Raw genomic sequence first — 27,101 nt, 5'->3', positions numbered from 1 at the left:
AGCTAAAGCTGACAGAGAAACTGAAAATCCTCTGCCTCCTTGCCTGGAGGACATGCTTGGCAGGAGATTTCCGAGCTGTGCTGTCATCAAAGCGAAACTTAACCTTGTTCAGGAAAAGAACTCTTCACTTTCAAACCAACTCCTTGTCAGGGCCATTCAACTTGCAAAGTACAATGTTAGGGGGGAAATGAAAATAGCAATGAATGCATTTCAGTTTGAGGTTATTGAGACTTGAAATGATGACTTCTCATGTTTTACAGTGACATTAAATTTAAATGTCTTGGTTCACGCGCAGTTACCACTCCCTTCATCTCCATTAATCTTTGCTCACAGTTTTGAAATATGCCGCTTCTGTCTTCAGCAATGAAATGAAATTTCCCCGGGGTAATAATTGCTTTCCAGTGTGTCTTTCCTCATGTTATTTGATCGCTAAAGATTTCCTCCAAAATGGGAGATATTTAGTGAAACAGTACCATGTATTTCCCTGCTATGTTTAATCTGCTGGTGCATAATTTGAAGGGTTGGGTATGGGAATAATGGGAATTGAATTCATCTGACCATGACGGATTTTCAAACTTTGAATACAACTGAAACTTTATTGATGCTTTTAAATTACAGCACCAAATACCTGGACATGTCCATATAACATTTATAGCATTTTATGTCTTCATAGCTACAGCCAACATTTGCTTAAGAATCACAATTACAATTCAGTCTGAGCAAGAAGAGCATTTTACAAGAGAAAGTAGAACATGCTGAAGCATTTTGCCTGGAACAAGCTTTTATTTTTAGCCTGTCCCCAAAAAATCATTATCCGGAGGCCTGAAATGTCTCAAAAATCATTACATCCGAGTGCTGCTGGGCCACTCCATAGAGTCCCGCAGGGGCACGCTTGCTGTCGGACGGGGACGCTCTCTGGCCCACACCAACGACGGGTGGGGTGGGTTGTGTGCTGGAACCCAGCCCTTCTCATTCTCCTGGGGAGCAAAAAGTCTCTGTTGAACAGAACTTTCACAAACGGCACAGCACAGTTTGATCCAGTGAATTATACCCAGGGTTTTTATTTTTATTTTTTAGTTATATAAAAGGTGCTATTTCCAAAACTGAGATCTGGTAATCAGGATACTTAATAATATTGATAAATATTACTTTATAAATAATTATATCTGCCTGCAATCAGCTTAGGTCTTCTTCCTAGTGACTGTCCTTGGATAAATTGTGCATCAGTAGTAGCACCAATGAATGCCAGGAGCAAAAGGGTAAGAGTGGGATTTGGCCCTGCATGCTCCCTGGTTCCCTCCCTTCCAGTGAGAACAGTCTTTTCAGAAAAAAATTGAACACATAAGGCAGAGCCATCCATCACCAATTATAGGGAGTCAGCTGGTGATGGGGACCACCCAGGTCAGTTTATTGGCCACCCCTGCTTGGTTCCCTTTCCAAAACATGAAAAGCCAGACCCAGAGAGGCCTAGGGAAAAAATTCAGGGGGTTGGTCATTACGGCATCATTAAAAATTAAGGGAGCTGAATGCATTTCACTTGACAACTTTAGGACTCAAATTTATGCACTCGCTGAACATCATTCCTTACTCAAAAATCTTTACAGAGGCCGTTGGATAATTACAATGTTGTAGTTACCATTAATTGAGCACTTTCTGTGTGCCAAGCACCATTCTCTCTGCTGGAGGTCCACAATAATCCCCATTTGTCACTGTCCCCTGTAGAGAGCAGCATCATCAACCCGATTTTCCAGGATGGACTGCAGCACAGAGAAGGGAATGGATTTGCCTGAATTTGCCAGGTCAGCCAATAGAACAACTGAATGTCCAAGCAGAGTGGTGGCTCCGCAGCTGCCACCACTCCACTCCAGTTCACACTGTTATATACTCTTTGGTCTTACACGGCCAGGTTGCCTCTATGTTTCCAGGTTTACCCCCAACGCCCTCAGAGCCTGGGTTTCGTTACCCGCAGAGTGAGGGGTGTTTGAGACTAGAACGAGTACTCTGGAGAGCAGAGGTGTTTTTCTCCTCAGGTTATATACATGTGACATTGACAGCTGGGTTCTTTGTCCTCTCAGAATGTGCTTGCCATCATGACTGCCCTGCCTGCCTGAGATGCTTTTTCTAAGGATCAATAGAGAAGGTATTTGGAAAAAAACACATTGATAACCATAGTGATTATCTCATCCAAATTGTCTTCAAGTGCTCACAGTCTTGATTCACTCCCTTCTGCGACTGGGTTGCCCAAACATTTCCCACTTAGAGAGCTGCCCAGTTCCTATCCAGATGTTTAAATCCAGTTTAAGATCGCCCACCATTTTTCTGAAGTTCTACTTAGATAATTATTCAGCAACTGACCTGTGATCATCACTGTGAAAGGCCATGAAGACCGGAAGTCCAATGTGGTCCCCAGTTCTCAGGGGTCTGAAGTGCGGTAACATCATCAGAGCAAGGCCCATCCTGGTGCCGGGCCCTCCTAGTGGAGTGGAGAATACGCAGACAGGACCCCAGAGGCGGTCTTCACTTCCTGGAGAGGTAAAGCATGCCTCTGGATGCACCTGCATCCTGCGCAGTGAGTGGGACTGGATGGCAGCAGGAGGAAGATGATTCAGGGCACTCCCAGTGGAGCCAAATGTGGACGGGCACAGAGGGGGTGCAGCACATCCAGAGGTTGCCAATAATTGGCAAGTCTGGGCACAGAAGGCGAAATAAGGAGTCAGAAGATAAAAATAACCAGAGGCTTAACCATGAAGAATTATATAGAACCAAGGAACTAGAACTTTCCTCTGAAGGCAGGGAGAACTGCCCACCTCAGGTCCCCGTGATTGTTTATGCCTAGAGATAGTACTTGCACTGGTGCTGGAAGCAGTACACCTCTCTTTGGACGATTAAGAATGTATCACTTTGCAACACTGTATAACTTGCCAACTCATATGTATCCATGTACAGTTTTTACTCCCATGATAACACTCATTATATTTATCTAAAAGGAGGATAAGGAGGTAACTATAATTTTGTAATCATTTTCATATGGGGAAGTCATCATCTCTGTTTTGCTTGTCTTTAATTTTTCAATTAAAAAAAATAATTTGAAGCTTCTTAGGTCTCTAGCATAACACGATAGAGAGTAATTGAAACCAGGCATTTGAAGATATCCTCCATTCTTACCTCCCTTTCCATTCACCTGGCAGTGATGGTTCTTATATAATATAACTAAATCTCCTTCCCTTTTCTTCTTTCCAATTGCCATTTTTAGTTCAGGGCTTTATTTTATTTTATTTTATTTTCACTTTTACTATTTTTGAAGGCTTTACATTAACTTTTATCCTCACTACTCATCCTAATCCTTACTCACATTTACACACACATGCAGGCCCCTTTCTCCACACTGAAATCAGAGGAAGCTTTCTAAAATACAAATTGGTGTAAATCTTTCCCCAAAGAAGGGTTTCTCAACTTTTTAAGGTTATAATCTAAAAACACAAACATGGCAGGCCCTATTTTAATATGTCAAAATTCCTTAAGTAAATTAAATGTAAGGACTAGACAGAAATCCAAACAGCCACATCCCTTGCAATGTTATATAAGAACTGTGGGTCCTATTTCCCTTAAAACTAACCAGTCTGTGGACCAGATCACATGATGCCTGGAACATTGTGCTTAAGAACTATTTACTAAATACAAGAAAAAATGAGATAGAACTTAGAAAGTGTAATGTGTTTGGTCTTGGAGCTTATGTACTAGTAATACATAAGCAGAATAGCTCTTTGTACAGAACTATCCTATGAACCCTGAAAAGCTGATAAAGAAACAGTTTTCAAACCATTTTGATGGGCAAAGTCCAAAAGACTTAGTAGAAGATATAAAAAATGTCACTTTTCAAAGGCAATAGCTGGAACTGGAGGTGATGAGTTTGAATTTAAGAAAGAATGATAGAAAATAAAGAAAATTAACATGTATCCAGTTATGTGCCTATCATTGGGTTAATATTTTAAATGCATTGTCTTTTTATTCTCATAACAAGCCTATAACTAGTTATTATCCTTACTAGAGTCCCAGTTCATGAAATTTGTGAACTTTGAGGGGGGGCGGGAGGGGGCGGCCCTCAGCCTGGCCTGCACCCTCTCACAGTCCTGGAGCCCTTGAGGGGTGTCCATCTGACTGCCGGCTTAGGACCGCTCCCCACAGGGAGCACACTGACCACCAGTGAAGCTCCTGCATTGAGTGTCTGTTCCCTGGTGATCAGTGCATGTCATAGCGGCCCGTTGTTCTGCTGTTTGGTCGATTTGCATATTAGCCTTTTATTATATAAGATTAAACATAGGAAAGACTGTGATTAAGTAACTTTCAAAGGACATATAATTAATTAGCTGCAGAGTTACCATCTGAACTCACACTGGGCTTGAACCCAAGTGTGGACTCTTTGTACATATACTACAGTTTTCCTCTGGTCCAGACACACACACACACACACACACACACACACACACACACATGCTTATGCACATGCACAGCCAGATTAGAATTTTTTTAAATATATGTATATATTTTTATTGATTTCAGAGAGGAAGGGAAGGGAGAGAGAGATAGAAACATCAATGATGGGAGAGAATCGTTGATTGGCTACCTCCTGCATACCCCCGACTGGGGATTGAGCCTGCAACCCCAACATGTGCCTTTGACCAGAATCAAACCTGAGACCCTTCAGTCCACAGGCCTATCCTCTATCCACTGAGACAAACCACCTAAGGTCAGATTAGAATTTTGAAGGGCTACTGCTTCTGTCTTTGGGATGGCATTTTTGTTTCATCTACAAAGACAAATAAAGGTTAGCATTTGTTCAAACCATCAGTACATGTTCATCTCATCTACTCATAAAAGGTCTTGCTATCGGCCAGTCCCAGCTCACAGCTACCTTTTAATCAGCCCCCTCCCCCCACCAAAGTCCAGTGAGAAGATTAATGACACACAGAGATTTTAGTGTTTCCTTTAGGAACTCTATGCCTAGACCCATGAAAGAGGAAGAGGCTTTATGAATGTGTATGGATTGACTTTAGAGCATGACTTTCCGAGTCACTGGGGTTTTCTGTGTAATTTGGTACCACTCAATGCAGGACCATGATTACCTACTGCAAGTTTAGCTCCATTGTATTGAAAGAATGAATAGCTACCACTGAGGAAGACATGGCTCCAGAAAAGAAGTTCTCAACCGGAGGAGCACTGAGATGACACAGCACCATTTCACAACTCTTCACTTGTCTGCTTTCCTTAATCTTAATATTCCATTCATAATTATTTAACCATGTGCTTTTTAAAGTATAAAAAACCATCTCTACTTTTAACTTTTAAAACCTTTGTATCTTATTTCTTATTTTCCAAATCTTAACATTCTATTCACCCCATTATTTCATTTATTTGGTTTTGCTTAAAAACCAAATAAATTCTGAAACTGTTTTGTACTGTGTTTTTTAATGGTTCTGATGAATGAGGATAGAAAGAAGGGCACAAGGGTGTATAAAAGAAATGGTAAATTCAGGACAATTTTAAAATAGGAAAAATTTTATTTTTTAAACATTTGCTTTTTTTTTCTTACCAGTTTCTTCTAAAACCCTCCGAAGTAACTTAGTCACCACTTTCAGCTTCTCATATTCCAGAAATTTCAAATTATTTTAATTTATTGAATTTTGTCTTTTCTACCATAAAAAAGGTCTTGTCTCCTAGCTAATCCAGTTAAGCTATGAAGGAACATTCATAATCCTAATGGTTTAATAACTTTAGCATATTTGCGTTCAGACTCTGGCTGAGTGGTGTTTGTGAGGGGCATGCTCCGAGCTCTGATTGAAGTTGATCCTGACAGCAGGCCCCTTACTTCTGACCTGTGCTTGGTGGATCTCTTTCTGACTGGCCAGCCTGCTATCCTACCAATGACACCTGGCCTTATGCTCAGCTTGCATGTGGTATATGCTAGGAAGTCCCTCTTTTTTCTTTTGTCTTCATGATGCCACCTCTGGAAGCCTAATTTAAAGCTGGTATCCCTAGTAAGTCTTGGTGAACAAAACATATTGAAATCAGGATTCTAAAAAAGGATGGTTTAATGAGAGTAGAGCTCAGTGGTAAACTGAAGACAGAATATGACATTTGGAAAGCCTGAATTAAGATAAAGTAGTGAAGGTGAAAAAAAAAGTAAGTTTGAATCTGAGAGATAGTTCTAAACAATACAATGATAGGACTTGTGTCTTTTATCCTTTAACTCTAAACAAAGATTTATGGAACATACACATAGTCCCAGATACTAGCAACATTGGCAAAAAATATCCTTAATCAATGTGATGATTTATATTCCCCAAGTAATTAATACATTGTATATCTCACATATGAGAAGTTTAAGAAACATTCATTAAATGAGATTGTCATTGATCAATTAGATTTCAGTAAAAAATAAATAAATAAAACAAACCAGTTAACTTGAATGCAATATTCCTAGCCTGAGAATTGTATATATATACTAGAGGCCATTGCAGGAAGATTCCTCAAGAAAAGGGCTTCCTCGGGCCTATTCCTGCAAGAATAGGGCTTCCTGAGGCTGGAGCGAAGCAGAGAATTTGATTCTCTGCTGCCTTGCTCCCTCACTTCTCCTCCGCTTTGCTCCCTCCCATGTCCTCCGCCTCCCTCCCTCCCGTGTCCGCTGCTTCGCTCCCTCCTGTCCTCGCTGCCTTGGCTCCCTCCAGTTTCCGCTGCCTCAGCTCCCTCCCATCTCTGCTGCCTCGCTGCCTCCCATGTCCTCTGCCTCAGCTTTGTTCCTTCACTCCATTCTGCAGTGCTTGGCTTCCTTCTATGCTGTCTTCAGTCTTCGCTCTGTGCCTGTGTATGGAAATTAACGGCCAACTTTGTTGGATTAATTTGCTTATCACTCTGATTGGCTGGTGGACATAGCGGAGGGATGCCAATTTGCCTGTTTCTCTTTTATTAGTGTAGATATCACCAGAGGCAGGATTGGGATGGGGAGGAATAATTTGAGAGAAAAGCAATTTAGGAAAGTGTATTTGAGAACCGTTGACTTTGAGCTAACTGTGGCACATCTGTGTACAGTTGTTCTTGAAAATCCAAGAAAGGAAGGACTAAACTCACAATGATAGATCAATGGGAAACTGGCCCTGGCCTGTTTCTGATGTACCATTGCCATAATTTTAGGGACTTGAAGCAGATTTTTCAGACAGACACTGTACCAATAGCTACAGGGACTTTGTTCAAAGCCCAGTCTACTGTATGGAATGGAAACAGGAACTTGTGGGTTCCTCTTCCAAACAATACACATGATGGCCTCCCCCATGGCAGTGCTGGCTGGGGAACGAGAGGGGGTGATATGCCACCGCTGGCACTATACTTACTAGGTGCAATTATAATGTCTTCCTGGCACACCACTTAGAAGCGCAGGTCAGGTCCACTACCAAATCCTCCCTAAAACCTTGTATGGGATTGTTTAAAAAGCCTGGGAAAAATCTCAGAGCCTCTTGTTAATCCCCAGACAGGACCACCTTGTCACAGGTGCTGGGCTCTGAGGGACGGTGTGTCCATTTCTATCAGGTTGAAGGAATTAGCCAGAATTGCTGTTATTATTTTAAAGCCTGACAGAGCTCTTGGCACCCAGCAAGTGCTCAGTTAAAGTTTGTTGCTTGAACAAATGAGCAATAACCCCTGCCATGATGAATCTGAAATACAGATGAAGGGAGAAGGACCCCATGCCACAGGTTTTTTACACACAATTGTTCATAAATATAAGGTGCTTCTTAAAGATATATGGGTTATCTTCAACCCACAGTAGATGCTAGGCTTCTTGAACTCAGCATCTGCATCTTTGAATTTAATTCCATCTTCCACAGCAAAGAGCCACAGCCATGTGAACCAAAGCCTGGCACTGCCTTGAGTTGGAGATGATTTGGGGACAGAGGTTTAACCTCCTTTTCATGACTCATTGAGAGAGCCATATTTCTTAGTCTGCTCATTAGAATATAATTTATCTTGTAGGATTTCATGGTGCAAAATATGGAGAGGGTCAGATTCAAGAGTCACATAAAAGTGTTTGTTTTTGTAGTTTGTTAAGTGAAATTATAAGTAACAAGAGAAAAAATAAATAAATGAGAATAAAAGCATGAGCAGTCACGTCTAAGCACCATTGTCGGCACTACACAAAATGCATGTTTTATGTCTTTTTTTAAAAAAGTAGGCCATTATGCACAAATGCTAAGAGTAATTTTATCTCTCCTATAAATACAAGTTAGTCTTTTAGGCTCCAAATCCCCATCCTATATAATAAAGATGTAATATGCAAATTGCCTGTCACACCCTCACACAAGATGGCCACCCCCATGTGGTCAAAGATGGCAGGCAGGGGAGGGCAGTTGGGGGGAACAGGCCTACAGGGGAGGGTAGTTTAGGGTGACAGGGCCTGCAGGGGAGTGCAGTTGGGGGCAATCAGGCCAGCAGGGGAGGGCAGTTGGGGGTGACCAGGCCAGCAGGGGAGGGCAGTTAGGGGCGATTGGGCCAGCAGGGGAGCAGTTAGGCATTGATCAGTCTGGCAGGGGAGTGATTAGGGGGTGATCAGGCTGGCAGGCAGAAATGGTTAGGGGCAATCAGGCAGGCATGCAAGAGAGTGGTTGGGAGCCAGCAGTCCCAGATTGTGAGAGGAATGTCCAACTGCCTGTGGGATAGGGCCTAAACTGGCAGTTGGACATCCCCCAGGGGTCCCAGATTATAGAGGGTGCAGGCTGGGCTGAGGGACACCCCCCCCCCCATTGCACAAATTTTGTGTACTGGGCCTCTAGAATACATATAATCTACTGTGGTAATGAAGACAATGCATGTTTGATTTGATTATCCATATAAATATTAATAAGAAAATAATGTTACTTTTCTTTTTCTCTTCTTACTTTTCTTTCTTCCTTCCTTTATTTTATTTTTTATTTGTTCAGGCAGTTGGGTTTTTGGTGGGTCATAGAGAGTTAAAAGAGGAGATAAGGAAAGAAAAAAAAATAGAGAAGAATTTCAAATTCTTTTGGAAACTATAGATTGTTCTTTTGTTCTGCCCAAAATAAAACTATATCTTTCCTTTGGCAGAAAAAAAGTAGTCAAACCATTAAAACAAATCTTGTGAAGATTAGCATGACTAATTTTTACCAGGCTTATGCACAGGTGGTAGGTAGCTCTGACCTTGTGGTCACCACCTGCAGTGAGGAAACCTGGATTTTGATCCAGTCTAGTCCACTAATCAACCGAGTAATCCTGGGCAGGCCTGCCATCTCCCTGAAACTTGGGATTCTCATTTGTAAAGTGAAGGGCTTAAATTCCACAATGTTGGAGGCTCCTCCTGGTATTTTAAAAATTATTATTCATTAATAAACAGTTGATGTACAATATTATATTAGTTTCAGGTATAGGACACTGTAATTTCACATTTGGATACCTTACCCTGTGAGCACCATGCTAAGTCTAGTATGACCTAGTGATATTCTCCTTAGTCTATAAACACAAGGCTAAGTCATTTCCAAATAGGACTGGGCTTGTCCAACAGCATCTGAATGGAAATAGATGAGGTGCTTCCATCACACATAAAGGCATGGATCTTTATCTGCCTGTGGGTGTGGTAAGGTAGGAGGTGGCCTTTATGTTAACAAGAACAGCAATAAAGATGGGAGTAAATGCCCTGACTGGTTTGGCTCAGTGGATAGAGCGTCGGCCTGCAGACTGAAGGGTCCCAGGTTCGATTCCGGCCAAGGGCATGTACCTTGGTTGTGGGCACATACCCAGTAGGAGGTGTGCAAGAGGCAGCTGATCGATGTTTCTCTCTCATCGATGTTTCTAACTCTCTAGCCCTCTCTCTTCCTCTCTGTAAAAAATCAATAAAATATATTTTTAAAAAAAGATGGGAGTGAAATCATTTGTTGAAAAAGTGGAGAATAATATATTATATATGAATTGGGTTAGCATTCCTTAAATAGCCTTGTAATGTCATCTGATTTTTGCAATAAATCTTTTAGGATTTATTGAATGGACTTTTTAAGAGCATATTTTGAAAACATTCTTCTATGACACTGCATTCTGTATTCATGAAGTGTGAGACATTTTTGGAAAAAATGGTCTTTGTGAAAATAATTATGGTCTGTCTCGGGTTATGTATTCAATTGGAACCCTGAGTTTTAGTCCCTCAGTATTTTTCTCCTAAATTTCAAACATTTCTCTCCCTAACCAAATTTCTTCACCCTTTCCTCTTCCCTCATGTAAATACACACACACTTTTAGAGGAATTGACTGATATATGAGTGTAGCCTAAAATTTAATGGCAACATGGAACTGACTATTTAAAACCTGCAGGTGGAGCAGATGGGGCTTTGATTCTCTCCTTCCCAGCCATGTGTTTGGTGTGATGTTGGCACAGGCTCAGTAAGAATGCCAATCACAGAGTGGGGAGGAGGGCCCCATGCTAGGCTGCCAATCACAGAGGGGGGAGAAATGCCCTAAGCAATGTTGTCCTCGCTCCCTGTATGTGTCTTCACCCCTTTGTTTTTCCCCCATTTCATGTTCTCCTTCTCATCTGGTGGATTGTAAACCATTAGTGCCAAAGAGCTATTGGTGACACTAATTCTTGGGCGGGGTTTGTGACATAGAAACAAGATCCCAGAAATAAATTTGTTGAAATGGTTGCTTTCAATTGGAGCAGATATTAAAGGTGATTCATATGCCACTTCCATTCCATTCTGTATTTTTTTCTTAAAAGGGTTTCCCATCTATATTTATTCCATCTTAAAATGATTCCATGGCTGCATCTGGCAGAGATGATCCCCTGCAAGACAACAATGGAGATAACACTAGTGCACTGAGTTCAGTACCTGGAGCCACCGAGGCAACAGCAGCGCCCAGTCAGAAACATCATCTCCTAGGCTGGGCCCTCCTGAGACTTCCCACTGCCCCACACTGTCCCAAATCATGAGTTAAAAACAGCAAAAACAAACAAACAAAAAACTAATCATTGCTCTCATTTATGCTACATCAGTTTTCTTCTGCTTTAAGAATAACACAGGTATCTAAAAAGAATGCACACTTTTGGATTTAGAATGGTTATATGATACCTTATTAACTCCCAGTGACTGGACAATTTAATTTAATTTAATTAGAGGACTGGTCTATTCACAATATAGGTGACGCCACGTTTGCTTCTGTGACATGGAGATGACAGAGGGAACTACCTGTTGGCTGGGGGCAGGGAGGTCTTACTCTCTTCTGATTTGAAATCTTCCTCCTCTTATTGTCTAGAAATAAGAGAGCAAAACTTTGGCCTTGGTCTCCAGCAGCCACTGCTTCATTGCACAGGGTCCAGAAGGCAGGAATCCTGGGATGTCTGTGGGCCCTCCCGTGAGCACAGATTGTTTCCATAAGGAAGGGCAGTGGGCAATGGCAGCTGGTGTCTGGGCCAGTGGCTTCGGGGGCGTCTCTCTGCCCCTGGCAGTGCCTTGTGAAGGAGGGACCGCGCAGGGCTGGAGGAGAGAACAGATCTGGGCGGCTGGATAGGGAGTGCCCATTTCATTGGCTTGGGGATGATTTTGGTGAATTCTTAAACTTTCCCATTAGTTTATTTACTTCTTTACATCATTATATTTCATAATAATCTCTGAACTTCTTGAGCTATGACATTTAATTGTGCTCAAATCTATTCCCAATTCCTAACCAAGGTCAAGCATAAAGTAGGATCTTATAAATACTTGTTGGACTGAATTACATTGAAATGATTAGGTCACTTCTAGTTATACTTAGGGGAAAATAGGGTAAGGGACATGATACTAACAAATGCCATCGGTGACACATAAAAAGACCACAAGAACCTAATAAAAATGGTAGCACAGTTTTATGCAAATGATATGGTTAAGAAACACAAAAATGCTATAATAAATATTGTCTTTTACCTGCGAAAGATCTTCAGTTTGCTTGTGAGACTGTTGTGCAGGGCTATGAGATATTGGGAGGTGTGGGAGCAGTGCTATTTGAAAGTGGAGGATGACTGTGACTGGCATGTGGATGAGTGAAGCTCAGCGCCCGCTGTGCACTAACTGGGACCCTCCATGGTGTCTGCTGCATGCGCCCGTGCATGTGTGCGTGGAACTGTCCTGTGGGGCTCCGTCCACTCCGGGTCCATTTCCGCACTCACCTGCAAGTACAAGGTCTGCATTATGTTTAAATTGTTTCCCAATGAATAGTGTAAATGGTTTTCACTTCCAAACAAGTGTCTTGGAGGTGGGTGTGCACCTTCTCTCACCTGCATCTTTGCCGAGAGAAGTGGCCGGGCTCATCTTTCTCTTCGGCATGACCCTGTCTGCTGAGGGCCCCGGTTGTGGTTTCTGTTATTCCCCTTTGGTGAGGATCTGGCTCTGCTCTGGGTTGGTCCAATAACTCAAAATGTTTTTCAAACAACTGTGTTGGGGAAAACTCAAAATATGCTTTGCCAGTTGATTTTTAAACACATTTCACAAACAGAAAAAATAACCCTTGTGTTTCTCATTAATGTTCCTGAGATTTGATGAAATGCTGCTCTCTCAGAATTTTCTGGATAAATAATCAGCCTCAGAATTCTATATACATTTTCTTTAAAAAATGTCAAATTGACTTTTGATGAAAGCCATTAATGCCATGGAATTTACCTTTAAACTGAATAACACATTTGCAATTTGTGTTGTCTGAAGTCTGTCTAGATTTCATGAAGTCATTTTGCAATGTCCTACAAGAGCAATAGTAAACAAAATGGAAAAAAAAATAAAACAGGAAAAGAGTGTTTGTACTGATATATGAATGCCTTCTTTCTTTTCTTTCCTCCTTCCCTCAACATTCCATTCCCTAAACAGACTTTATGAAAAGCCTAATATGTTCCAGATACTTTGTTAAGGTTCGCAAAGAGCATGTCACCTCTTGGAGGATACACACAGATGAATAAGATACTACACACCTTTTAGATGACCAACATGCCATGCGAAGAGCAGCATACTCTACACGAGACTGGGTGGTCAGGGCATGAGAGACAATCTGGGAGAACATATCTATGTTGCTGTTATTGAGAACACACCTCTGTCCCACTGTGTTCCACATTGTGGCTGCATCAAAGACACTTTAGAAAGCATACCTACCATATTTAGGGAAGGCTGGACCGGTGACTTCTGAAGTGAATATCACATTACAGATTGTGCAAGATCAGGACTGTTCTCTATTATTTTGTGCAATTAAAACTAGGAACTCATTTTCCAAAGACTTTCACACAAAGGCTAATGAGAAATTCTCAATTATTCTGTCCTTCTAGATACAACTATTACAAGGGTCCCCATGGCCTGAATATGAGAGAGTAGTTCAACAATGCTTTCCCTTTTAAAACTCTTCCTTCTTACAAAATAAGCTCAATAACTATAACTTGAGGCTTTACTGAAACAGTTGACTCAGGAATGGATAGATAATTGGGTTTTACAATTAGACAAATATGGGTGAGAATTCTGGCCACACTATTTTCTTGTGTTGTGATGAAGTATGGTAGCAATCATCTCAGGAAGAAACTATAGTTTAACTTTAACCCTGATGTTTGGCTTCTGTGCTTATTTGCTTTGTTTAACAATAGAAAAGTTACTTTGATTTTCTGAACTTATGTATGCTATCCCATTGTTTGTGATCTCACTGGTTTTAGAAAGCACATTCTTCTGTACTTGGGAACCAGGACTGCACAATTGTCCTAAATTGCCTCAGTGGCTCCAGATAATGTGTTTCTGCAACTCAGTGGTCCCAAGATCCATGGCTCCAGGCAATGTGTTTCTGTTGATTCAGTGATCTGGAGACCCAAAACTATAATTTAACTAACATGCCCAATTCTACTTCCGTAACTGCTTTGTGCAAACCAGGTTCCTCATTCCAAATCCAAAGATGTAATCGATACCTTTGTGATTTTTGCCTATATAAATCTGGTGTTGCGGACATCTTATCTCTACGAGATTTGAGAGAGTGAAATGCCCCCTCATAGTCCCGGATTTGCAATAAATGTGACTCCTTAATTCAACTTCTTGAGGCATCCTTGTGTGATTCGCAGGGTACATTACAACAGTGACCTTGGGCAAAATATCTTTAACATCTCTGAACTTTAGTTTCTCCAACTGTGAAGGAAACACATGTTTTTCAAGGTTGTTGTGAAGAGGAGATGAAATGGCACATGGAAATAAGCAGTGCTGGCCTCATTCAGAGCAGGTGTTAATCAATGATGGTGGGTAATGCATGATTCCTTTCTTGATGGGCTGTCTCTCCCTGATAGAATGTGCCCTCTTTCTCCTGTTGTTTCAGACAACTGTGATGACCCGCTAGCGTCCCTGCTTTCTCCAATGGCCTTTTCCAGTTCCTCAGACCTCACTGGGACTCACAGCCCGGCTCAGCTCAACCGAAGAGTTGGTGAGTAGAGTGACTGCTTCTACAACACAGCCGTGGGTAAATGGAAGAAAGTGCACCTCCAGGCACAGAGAGCATGCATGAGAACAGTGCTCAGAAGGAGGATGGAAAGAGGGGTTTCAGTGGGATGAAATATGTCTCCTGGCACAAAATGAATATTCAAATTATTCTGATTCTTGTTCCACCAACCCTCATTATTCCTCCTTGATTATCATTAGAGGCTTTTGAGAAAATATTAAAAAAAAAGAAATGGACCAAACAAAAAACAAAAGAAACATTTGCTTTATTTTTAGTGTTTCATATATGTTACACAAACAGCTACAAAAATATATTATTATAGCATATTTATAAGTATGCATGAAATCTAAGATTTTCCTATGATAAGTTTAATTTTTACAATTGAATAAATGTTGTTAATGTTTAAAAATATAACATACTATTGAGTAGAAGTAAGAAATATAAAATAAAATATATAACCCTACCAGCTAGAGATACATACAATAAAAGTTGGGTGAGTATCTTTACAATGTCTGATAGAAATAAGAACAGATGCCCCCTAACTAGCCTTTTATGTTGAATTTCTTTTAAAAGTATGATATTAGAAATCTAAATGTACATATTTTAAATCAGATTTTGATGTTGGCTTTTATTTTTACATAAATATATAGTTTATAGTTAATTTTAAAATTTTTAAATACTTAATATTTGATATTTGTATATCTAAGGAATGTTATAAACTCTTTTTCAAATTGAGAAAAATAATTTTGTATGCAATTTCAATAGGTGCACGGATCAATTAGAGCTCATACTAATAATTCTTAGCTATATTTTCCCATTGATAAGTGAGACCAATCACATGAGTAAGTTTATCAACATTGAGCTTTGCAATCTGGAATAAATTTTAACTGGTTCTTACATTACTGATATTGCTTTTGTAAACTGTAGAATGATTTAACTTGTTAACATTTTAACTTATAATTTTAATATTATTAATTATAAAATTAATTTGCTCGTTTTGTTTCTATATTTGTTATTTATTTTGTACCACATTTCTTAGGTTCTATATTTAATGGGATCAATAATTCAGAAGTTAGCAAGTTCTGTGTCTTTGTTAAAAAAGGAGTTTAAGAATGTTATTTTAAAGAAAAAATAAACAATGGCCAATTATATATACAGTGGGAAAATATTAACAATAATCTTCTACTAACACTCTCTTTACTGAATACTCTGTGCCAAAACCTTTAGAAGGCATTCACCTGTATGAAGGTATGTAGTTTTCACAAAGATAAAATAAGGTAAGCTTACCTTTTACCTTCAAGTAGGGTTCTTGAGACTTAGAGAATTTTCATAAACTTAAAATCAGAGATAAGAAAGGGAAATGCTTGGATTCAAATCTTAGTCATCTAATTAAAAGGCTTTGCCTCTTCCAACCACATAGGTTAAAAAGAGTAAAGTGTCCTTGAAACTACCAGGCAGAGGTCAAATGCTGGCTATGGCATTTACTTACAAGCTCTGTAAGTGTCTACTCATCACTCACCTGCTCCCAACCATGAGCATCAATTGGTACATTGCACCAGTATTGCCTGCCTTGCAGCATTATGCATAGAATGAAACCAGACTTGCATATGTAAAAAGACCTTTCTCATTGTAAGGTAGAGTTGCTCTGGAGCCAGGGAGCTCCACTTGTCATTTCAGGAAAAGCTACCAATCAGCAGAGTTTTAAAAAATGTTTTATTTATTGATTGAATTGAGAGAGAGAGAGAGAGAGAGAGAGAGAGAGAGAGGGAGAGAGAGAGATTGATTGACTTTTGGTCTACTTATTTATGCATTCATTGGTTGATTCTTGTCTGAACCCTGACTGGGGATCAAACCAACAACCTTGGCATACTGGATGACACTCTAACCAACTGAGCTACCTTGCCAGGGCCCAGGTGGGCAGATTTTAATGTGGTCTCCAGCAGGGCATCCAGAGCAAGAATTTGTCTGGAAAATGTGTAGTGTTACAAAGTTATTACCACCTTGTAGTTCCTCTGCAGGTTCTGGGGAAGCTGTTAGTCTGAACACATGATAGATATTGAGGGCACAAAAGTCTCTGATCCAACTTATTACAATGGTCCTAATCACAGGAGAATTGGGGTGCGTGAGCCCAGGTCAGCACAGTGATGTAGAGACCACTCTTCTTTCTCCCAACTAGAGTTTAAATTAGGAAGACCATGCAAGAGACACAGTCATGGATCTGAAATGCATTGGCCTACAACTCACATCTAGCATAGCCCTCAGGGGTGACAGCCTTCCTTCCATTCAACAGGAGTTAAGCACAGCTCAAGGAGATACTAGATAGCTAGTTCTCATCCAAGCATCGTGTATTTGAGTCACTTTGAAAGCTTTACTAGTAGCAGTGCCTGGTTCCATCTCCCAGCTATCTATCCTATATAATAAAAGGCTAATATGCAAATAGACCAAACAATGGAATGACCAGTCGCTATGATACGCACTCACCACCAGGGGGCGGAAGCTCAATGCACGAGTTGCCCCCTGGTGGTCAGTGTGCTCCCACAGGGGGAGCGCCGCTCAGCCAGAAGCCAGGCTCATGTCTGTCAAGCGCAGCAACTGTGGCAGGAGCCTCTCTTGCCTCCATGGCAGCACTAAGGACCCTCGGGGGATGTCTGACTGCCAGCTTAGGCCCGTGAGCAGGCCTAAGCTAGCAGTCAGACATCCCCCAAGGGGTCTCAGACAGCGAGAGGGCACAGGCCAGGCTGAGGGATTATCCCCTTCCCCAGTGCACAAATGTTGTGCACCGGACCTCTAGTAATAATAAAAGCATAATATGCTAATTAGACCTTAGACCAGAATTTCTTCCAGACAACCTTCTGGATGAAGCTGGGGCTTTTAGGGAAGCCTGGGTCCTGGGTGCCAGAGGGAAGCTGGTGCCAGCAGCCAGGGGAAGAAAGGCCTACTCTTACACAAATTTCGTGCATTGGGCCTCTAGTTCTAAAATAATTGTCTGGAATGGAACCCAAATACAGATATAGATAAAGTAAATGAATACAAGCTTTTCAGATGATTTCAAAATACAAGGTTTTCAAACCACTAGATCAAATGAATTTATGAATAACAGATCCTTCTATTAATATTTATGGAGCACTTGCTATGTGTCAGACACTGGGCTAGAACACTGACCCATACTTAGTAAAAATAGGCATGAACCCTGTTCATAAAGTATTTACATGTACCAATGGCTTTTATACAGTACTGGAACACATAACCCAAACATTTACATGAGATCACAAAAGACCCAGAAGAGCCACAGCAATCTTGAGAAAAAAGAACAAAGGTGGAGGTGTCATGCTACCTGATAACAAACTATATTATAAAGCCACAGTAATCAAAACAGCATGGTACTGGCATAAAAACAGACACAGAAATTAGTGGAACAGAATAGAGAGCCCAGAAATAAACATGTGTCTACATGGTCAATTAACACATGGGTGGGCAACAGTAGTTTTACAGTTGTGACTACACAAAACACAGTTTATTCTTTTGTTATTATTTATCAATCATTATATTATTTATTTGTATTATAACTATAAATCTACTTTTGCCCAACCCTGTACATGACAAAGGAGACAAGAACATACAATGGGGTAAAGATAACATATTTAATAAATGGTGTGGAGAAAATTGGACAGACACATGCAAAAAAATAAAACTAGACCACCTTCTTACAACAAGAACACAAGAATAAACTCAAAATGAATTACAGACTTAAATTTAAGACTCAAAAATCATAAAATTCCTTAAAAAAACCATAGGCAGTAAAATCTCTCATATTTTTCTCTTAGCAATATTTTTTTTTCTAATATATTTCCTCTGACAAGGGAAACAAAAAATAAACAAATGGGATAAACATCAACCTAAAAAGTTTTTGCACAACAAAGGAAACCATCAACAAAACCGGAAGATAACCTACTGGATGGAACAAAATATTCACCAATAATACATTCAATAAGTAGTTGTTACCCAAAATTTATAAAGAACTCATGCAACTCAAAACACACACACACACACACACACACACACACAATTAAAAAATGGGCAGAGGACTGAGGAACTGAAAGTTACTTATCCAAAGAGGACATGCAGCTGGCCAGTAAATGTATGAGAAGCTGCTCAACATCACTAATCATCTGAGAATGCAAATTAAAACCACAATGAGATCTTATGGAAGGAAGGTCCTCAAAAAATAAAAAATGAAACTGACTGTGACCCCGTGATTTCACTTCTAGGTATATGTATGAAGAGACCCAAAATACTAATTTGAAGGGATATGTGCACCTTATGTTTATTGCAGTGTTATTTGCAATAGCTAAAATATGGAAGAAATCCAAGTGCCATCAATAGACAAGTGGTTAAAAAAGTGGTGGTATGTGTATACAGTGATGTATTACTTAGCCATAAAAAGGAATGAAATTTTGCCATTTGCAACAGGGTGGATGGAGCTAGAGGGTATTATGCTAAGTGAAATAAGTCAGGAAAAAATGGCAAATACCGTATCATTTCACTTATATATGGATTCTAAAGACAAACAAGCAAACATAATAGAAGCAGACTCATAGATGCTAAGAACAGACTGATGTTGGCCAGAGGGGAGGGAGGCTGGGTGCTAGGTGAAGGGATTAGGAAGTACAGATTAGTGGTTACAAAATGGACACAGAGGTATAAGGTAAAACATAAGGAATGTAGTCAACGAAATCATAATATCAATGCCTGGCGCCAGGTAAGTACCTGAAATATTAGGGGGAACACTTTAAAGTATATGATAGTCTGACCACTATGCTGTACACCTGAAACTAATACAGAATAATATTGATGTAAACTGTAATTGAAAAAATAAAAATTTAAAAATCATTTACATGTATAATGCAAATTACTATGCAATTAATTAATAGCTAACAGTAATAATATTAATATTTTGTTATATATACAATATAAATTATGTGCATGTATATATAAACGTATACATATGGTAGGTTATATAGAGTAAGTTGAATACATATACATGTGGCCAGATATGTATAGAGTCAGAATTATATATAGAAAGATGTGTATACATACAGGGCTGAATATTCATATACATTCATATATAATAGAATATGTACACACATAAATATACAAATATAGGCATATATAAATGTATATAGTGATATATGTGTACATATACACACATAATACATATATAGAATATGTACCTACATAGTTTATAATATATTAAAATAATTAGTAAATGTTATTAAGAACAGATTTGGTCTATGGGTTTTCTAAATATAAAATTCAGAAATTTAAGAGAAATATAACTTTTATTCTTATTTAAAATATCAATATAGAGCAATGATTCATTTTTTCTCTAAAAATAGACATGTTCTGTCTCCACTAACATGCCTGAGAAGTAAGTATAGTCCTGCCAAATGAATACTCCTTTTCTACATTCCTTCCTTTAAGACTTCCTTTTTTATTTTAAAGATGAACGACATTAAACATACCTCAAAGAGTAAACTATTACACATGGTTTGAAATCTAGGATACTCTCATGGGGTGGCCAGTGTGCTCAGTGGTTAGAGTGCAAGCACACACAGGGTCATGTGTTTGATTTCTGGTCAAGGGCACATATCTGGGTTGCAGGTTCTTGTGCTCCCAGTCGGGGCTCCTTGGCAGGTATACAGGGAGACTTAAGAGAGCATCCTGTTTTTAATTTGAATTCTCCATATAGTGTTTTAAACTGCAAGTTCACAGCCAGATGCTAAAGAAATCCTGCTCTGCAGGGTCATTAACAGGTGTCGCTTCTCCCTGAACAGTTGGATTGTGTGCCTAGCAGTTTATAATTTTTCTGTTATCAGTGTATGTCCATCAGCATACAACTAAATATCAGAACAAAAATACACTGTTGACCTAGAGAAAAAATATTTCTCCCAAGAAGGGCTCCTTATGTCCAACTGGGCTCCAATTTACAAACAGCCATTGCCAAACAGCAGCCTCTCCCACAAGCAGCACTTCAGTCAGAAACCAGCACTGCACAGTCTGCCTGCACAGTGTCCCTGCTGTCTGAGCTAACCCTTATAAAAGAGTTCCTGGAATCCTGTTTCAATCAACAGAAGTGAGACTTTCCCCATCATTTGAAGTTGTACTGCTATCCTGCCATTTAACAAGTTGAATGAACTTGTTAAAAATTGCCCCAGGATGACATCTTCATTGACCAAACAGAGTGGCCCCACTCTGACCAATCAGGGAAGTCCTTTTGGGACCAATCAAAGTGGGGGGATTTGGAGTCCTTATTTGCATGAGGTCAGACCAATCAGGGGTTGGGGTGGGGACTTCTCTCTATATAAGTCAAATCCCTGTAGCTCCACAAGTGCACTTTCCTATTACAATGAGGCCTGTGTTTCCCCAGCTGAGTTGAAACATCAAAGCTGTATTATGGAGTGAAGAGGAGCCGAGATGTCTAATGGGACAGGAGCCTCACTGAAGAGCATCCTGCCTGAGGCCTCGTCACAGTGTGCTGTTCCATAGCCATGCTATGCTGTGTCATAAATGAGCTGTAGCACTCTTGAGCCATCTCACAACCATGCTATTCTGCTGCAAGCTTATCACAGTTGAGCTGTGTGCACTGAATAAAGTTTTCTTCCTCACCATACCCCAGGCTGAAGAGTCCTGTTGCTATTGCATGGGTGCCATTGACTATTGACTGATATTACTTAGCACTATGACAAGCCCTCACTGTTCTAAAACCTCAAGGTATATCAACTCCACCTCACAACTACCCCATGCAGATGTCATTGTTATCTCTGTCATAGGCAAAAAGTGCCATTGCACAGAGAGAAAAACGATGGATATTAGAATAATTCTAGGTAGATCCAAAGCTTGTTAATGTCTTACAAGGTAATAAAATTTGGGGATTATGTCTTTTCTAGTGAACAAACCTAAGTTAACACGTAACTTCACAATTTCTAATGTATAATCAACCAGTGAGAAGCATAACCAAATGACAAATACATTCTCATGGAGACTTAAATAATCATTGAGTGAACTTGGTAAAAATTGCCCCAGGATGACATTGAATGTTCACACTGTACTCTCTTTTGATTTCCAAGGTTCGGATAGTTTTCTTTCATTCACTCCATTCACTCACTTATCACTGTAGTTTATGAATTCCTGCTTCTATCTGCCATCCAGCCTCTGCGGACTTTTTAAGGAATGTCTTGGCATTTTACCCAAGATGAATTCAAATTGTAAAACCCTTGGCCTCCATAAAACTAAGTCCTCTTGATTGAGTGGAGTGTGCTCGCTGGCATCCTTGCAGCTCATCACTGCTGAACGGTTTCACAAAGATGAACTTCCTGCACCTTTTAAAATTAGCTGCTGAATCCCCTGGGATCATAGACAGGTTTCCCCACCATCTGAAAGCAGAGTGTTACTGTGAAATCTTCCATAAGCCAAAAATGGCGTAAAGAAACAATTACCATTAATGAATGTTGTGAAGCAAAATCCTCCTTGAATTGATTTCCATTGGCATAAACAGGTACTAATGCAGCTCTTTTGTAAAATCAAAGTGGTGTAATGCAAACTTCCAAAAACCAGGCAGACCTTTGACTTACATCGGAAGTGTGTGTGCTCAGAGCTCAAGTACTCACATCCTCTGACCTACTCCCAGGAAGAAATGTGCACAGCTGGTAAGCGTGTCCTGTCAGAAGTAGGGATCAATCAAGAGTTGAAAAGAAGAACATAGGAAAGGTGTGATGATGGGAACCCTCAAGTCTGACTAAAGCAAGTCTAATGAGCTCTCAGTGACAAACTCATCTTTCTGAGAGGAATGCACCCGGGCAGCAGCCCATGAGCTGAGGCAGGGCTGGGGTGTGCAGGGTCTGGGCCACCCCCCACCGAGGAGGATGTTGGAGGGCGAAGCCACTATCATAGCCTCCACACGGCTCTCTCATCCACGGGAGGGATCTGCCAGTGGAATCTGTGTTCTCTCACTTCCATACCCTTCCACCCCCATCTCATCCGCACACAAAGAAATGAAAAGCATCAAAGAAAACTAATTATTTTTGGGGGGAAATACAAAATAGATTAAACTGGACGGCAGATCACCATTCACGTAGCTTGCCAGGTCCATCTGTATGGTTGTGGCTTAGCAGGGATCTGACTTTGTCAAATGTGATTTGTTTTGTGGCAAGAAAGCTTTTGATCTGGGCCTCAAAGCCAGCTGGCTGCAAGAAGCACTTTCTGCCAGCAGGAAGCCGTGGAGCTGCGGGTTAGACCTGCTGAAAGTGAGAGGAAGGCTTTAAGTTGCTTCAGATGATTAAAAGCAAATAGGAGCAGTCATCTGTGGCCCCGTGAGAGAAGAGGTTTGTACTTTTATTTCCCAACCCCCTCAAATATAGTTTTGCAAACACTTATGTTTACCTTTTGTTCATTGAAATGCTAATTCGTCTTCCACACTCAATATATTTTTGAGATGCTGCCTGTGTAAATTGAGATTATGTGTTTCTAGCATGACAATTGGGTTGCCATGGAGAATTTGATTTCTTGTGTCAAAGCATCTTCAGCTTCCTGTGCTCATGGGCTAATGAAGAGGCTTAAAACTCACGCCTCCCTTTGGCAAAGATCCATGCACACCTTTTCCTCCCTAGGGCAGCACTGGTTGCAGATAGCCAAGGACACGTGAAGGTCTTTGGGAGTTGCTTTTCAGCCTGCCATTATCCGTCCCTCCGTGAAGAGTGGATTGGGACAGTGCAGGAATCAGGGTTCGCACAATTAGCATGATATCAGATGTCTAGGGACTTGCTCCAGATAGCTAGGCGGCCATCCTGGGAATCCAGCTTCACAGGCAGCACTCCAGCACCCGCCTGCAAAAATAGTGCACGTCTCCCGTCTGAATCGATTGCGCCAGACGTGGCATGGATAGGCTCTAAGCTGTGTAAATGACAGCCAGGTGTCCAGAGGGCCCTTTCCTGCTCGCCAGCACTTGTCTTCACGCTGTCCTGCCCTAGCTGCCCCCGGAAGGCAGGCGCTGGTCCTGTGCTTTCCTTCACTGCCTTGTGCATCCGTCCTGTTCCCTTCCTCCTGGAAGCACAGACCCTGAGTGGGAACGGGGCATCACCTGGGAGCTTGTTAGGAATGCAGGGCTTGGCCTCTGCCTCAAATCTGCTGGATAAGAAGCTGAGCTTTAACACCTGCATTTGCTGATTCAAATTCGAGACCCACTGTTCTAGAGCATCCCTGAGTCCTGCTCTGTCAATTCTTACCAACACTGTGTTTTTACTCTGGATCTCAGGGGTAGGGGAGGATGGAAGTGTTAACCTAAACATAAAAGCTCTTTCAAATTGAGAGGCAAAAGCATTTATTTGTGCTCAAAAATAGCTCTTTGTGAAGCACTGATTCAGGCAGAAACCCCAATAGCACTTGTGTTAGGAGACAAAGGCAAAGAGTCTCTATGGGAAAGAGGGAACCATTACACCAATAGAAGGAAGGCCTTTCTATTGGGGAAGAGGAGATAAAGTAGTGATGCTAATTCTAAACAACGTTTTTAATTTTCAGTCCAGTAGTCCTAATATCTGAGTTCTCATTATCTTTGGAAACAGTTATTGGGAGCACAATGTTACTTTACGTGCAGTCCAAAGGCTAGTTTGGTCTGTTTTGACATCCCAAAGGTTCTGACATAAGATGTGCAAGGCAGTTTCTCTGGCATGGCAGCTCCGGCTCCATTTTAAAGTGGCCTCTTTTATATTATTGTTTACAAAAAAAAGCAAAAATGGCTAAGGGGTTATGAATAAGGAACCGTGCTAGAAACTGGAAACGTAAACTCCACTTTTATCATGTTAGTATTCTAAGGTAGTTGGTGTTATTCACATTCGTAACGATGAGGAAGCAGACTCAGAGAGGCCAAGTCACTGGGCTAAGGGTACTCAGCTAATTATCAGTAAGATTTGGCTTTGACCTTAATTCTCTCTACTCCACATGAACAAATATCTTCATTCACATTGACCTGGATCTTCAGCTGAGTAAAAATGCTGTTGGAATAATAGCCACCCATGTCAGGTAATGTTGGTGTTTCTACTAGCACTGTCAGTGTTTTAACAACAAAGCTTGGGTGTTCTTTCTCAAGGGAGAAAGACAGATATGGGCACTTCTGCCTCCCTAGTGTCCCTAAAATCATACTGTGGCCTAATATGTTTACGGACAAAATGGTTCTTTACCTGGATATTTAAATAACACCTGGGTCTCTTCTCTTACTAAGACGGCTATGGAGCAGTGAGAGAGATACATGAGCTATGTGTGAAAAAGATGCAGAATAGAAATCTGAGATTGAACATGAGTCTTGGGTTCCTGCCTCAAAAGAAGACAAATCCAATGTGATAGCCCTTTCTATTCAGCCAGGGTAATTGCAAAGCAAAATGATGTTAAGAGAGGAAAAGGGAAGCATACAGATCCTTTTGCCCACTAGTAACATAATGCTTAAAAGTTCTAAACACCAACATTTGGCAAAGCAAAAGTTATAGATAGGTCTGCACAATTCAAGCCTTACTTTTCTTTTTCTTTTTTTTTCTGATAGCTAATCACTTCCCTTGACAGGCCACACTGACATTTTTTCCTAAGGGGCTCTCTGTAAAATGCTTGCTCAGTGAATCACCATTGATATCCCTAATACTTTGCAGAGGCAAGATCTTATTCTCCAGTTCACTGCATCTAACTTACATCATTGTAACCCAAAAATGTAGTAATGGAATTAAGGGCAGTATAATTAATGACGTATATTTGTCTACTGATTGGCAGTTTACTCCTGTATTCAATAGTGTGGAACCAGGAGCAAACAGGCTGTATTTGAATAGCATGGTGCAGAGCGAGTTCCTTTGCTTTGTCTAACCTGTAGTTGTTTGATAGGATCTACCCATAGAGTCATTCAATTCATGTAGAAAGTGGTTTTCACTGAAGACATTGTGAGAATGGCATTATAAAGATGAGGTCAGGATTACTGCATCCATCATACAGTGAAAATGGTGACATAAAACCAACCCCAAGGAACCAGAAACAGGAGTTGATATAAACAAGGAGCTCATCCTTCTCCAGAAATCCAGCTTGAATGCTCCTCATCCCACGGTGGTCCCTCCCCTGGGACCCCTTTTCAGTGTCTTAGACTATGATTACCATATTTATATTCTACACCATCAGTTGCTTATGTCTTGAATTTATTTTTCTAATCAGCATACATGTTTGATAAAAACCCAGACTTTATAAACACATCATTATCATTTGTTTTGCTAAGGACTTGTTTCCAAAGAATCTCTTCCACAAAAATACCAGAGCAATAAGACATTGTCCTTGGAATAGCTTTTCCAGCTTAAGTATGTGTTCAAGGAACAAAAACTCACTGGCTTTAAAAAGAATCATTAGCTTGAAAAAAAATAAATTTTTGAGACTAGACACACAGAGATTAAGAGATGTACATATTTCTATTTCTATAATAATTAATTAAGCTAACTATTTGGTGATTTTTTTTTGTTTCTGCCTCATATTTTTCATTTTTATTAAAAGGATTAGACATAAGCTTTTGAATGAGAGCTGGTGCATTAAGTTCACGATGCTATCCTCAATGTTGACTTCATTCTGGAGCTAACGCGCCTGCCCAGCCCAGCACCTCTGCCAAACGCAATGTTCCTGGAAACAAAGCCATGGCCTCGGCCTGTAGGGCTTCTCTCCAAGCATCTGAAGGGGACTCCTCAGAACCGCCATAGGATGAACATCACCTAGGACAGTGATGGCGAACCTATGACACACGCGTGTCAGAGGTGACATGCAAACTCATCTTTTTGGTTGATTTTTCTTTATTAAATGGCATTTAAATATATAAAATAAATATCAAAAATATAAATCTTTGTTTTACTATGGTTGCAAATATCAAAAAATTTCTATATGTGACAGGGCACCAGAGTTAAGTTAGGGATTTTCAAAATGCTGACACTCCAAGCTCAAAAGGTTCGCCATCACTGACCTAGGAACTCCTTAGAAAATGCGGATTGTCTGGGTGTATCCCAACTACCTAAGTCAGAAACGCCAGAAAAATATCCCAGAAACCCCTGTTTTCCCAGCCTCCACAAGTAATTGTGATGCCCCAAAGTTGGAGAACTGCTGCTTAGAGCAATGATGCTTTCCCAGGACTCAGGGCCCAGGACCAGGACCCACAGCACCCAGGTCTTCCAATCCCACAGCAGCAGTGGTTCCCTCAGGTCACTTCGCCCTGAGCCCCGTCAAGTCAAAGGGAGGAGGGGTTACCTTACTGACTGATCACCTCCTTCTCTTCCTTCAGCTGTATCTCCTGCCTTCTGTCTAGTCAGGTTGCACATCTTCCAGTCAAAAGAGTAACTTCCTGATGGGGTTTGGACTGATGCCAGAGTTTTTTTCTTGGGTAAAAATATATGATGAAGCTTTGGGGGCAACACATACACACTTCTCTTTAAGCATTTTGTGCCCATAGGCAAGAAATTTATGTTATCTTACTTGAGCCTGAGAAAGTAGACACTAACTACATAATTTTTATAGAAGTAGATAAATGACTTTAACAGTCACAGAGTAGAAAGCAACACCAGACTTAGACC

The 27,101-nt window shown here is 40.6% G+C and overlaps 1 protein-coding gene across 3 annotated transcripts in view; it reads left to right on the top strand.

Annotated features, from left to right (window-relative positions):
* The window catches only part of CNTNAP5 (contactin associated protein family member 5), an 857,999-nt gene that overhangs the window by 162,124 nt on the left and 668,774 nt on the right, over positions 1-27,101 (top strand). For all 3 annotated transcript variants that reach the window (XM_070423164.1, XM_070423162.1, XM_070423163.1), the window contains exon 2: positions 14,353-14,457. In XM_070423164.1, the coding sequence (XP_070279265.1) occupies positions 14,353-14,457 (105 nt within the window). The remainder of the gene's footprint in view (positions 1-14,352; positions 14,458-27,101) is intronic.

Source organism: Myotis yumanensis, unplaced genomic scaffold (assembly GCF_028538775.1).
Source record: "Myotis yumanensis isolate MYYU_CA2020_CCGP unplaced genomic scaffold, mMyoYum1.0.hap1 SCAF_8, whole genome shotgun sequence".
NCBI lineage: Eukaryota > Metazoa > Chordata > Mammalia > Chiroptera > Vespertilionidae > Myotis > Myotis yumanensis.
Note: the sequence above shows the minus strand (reverse complement) of the source record. Positions and strands in the feature narration are given on the sequence as shown.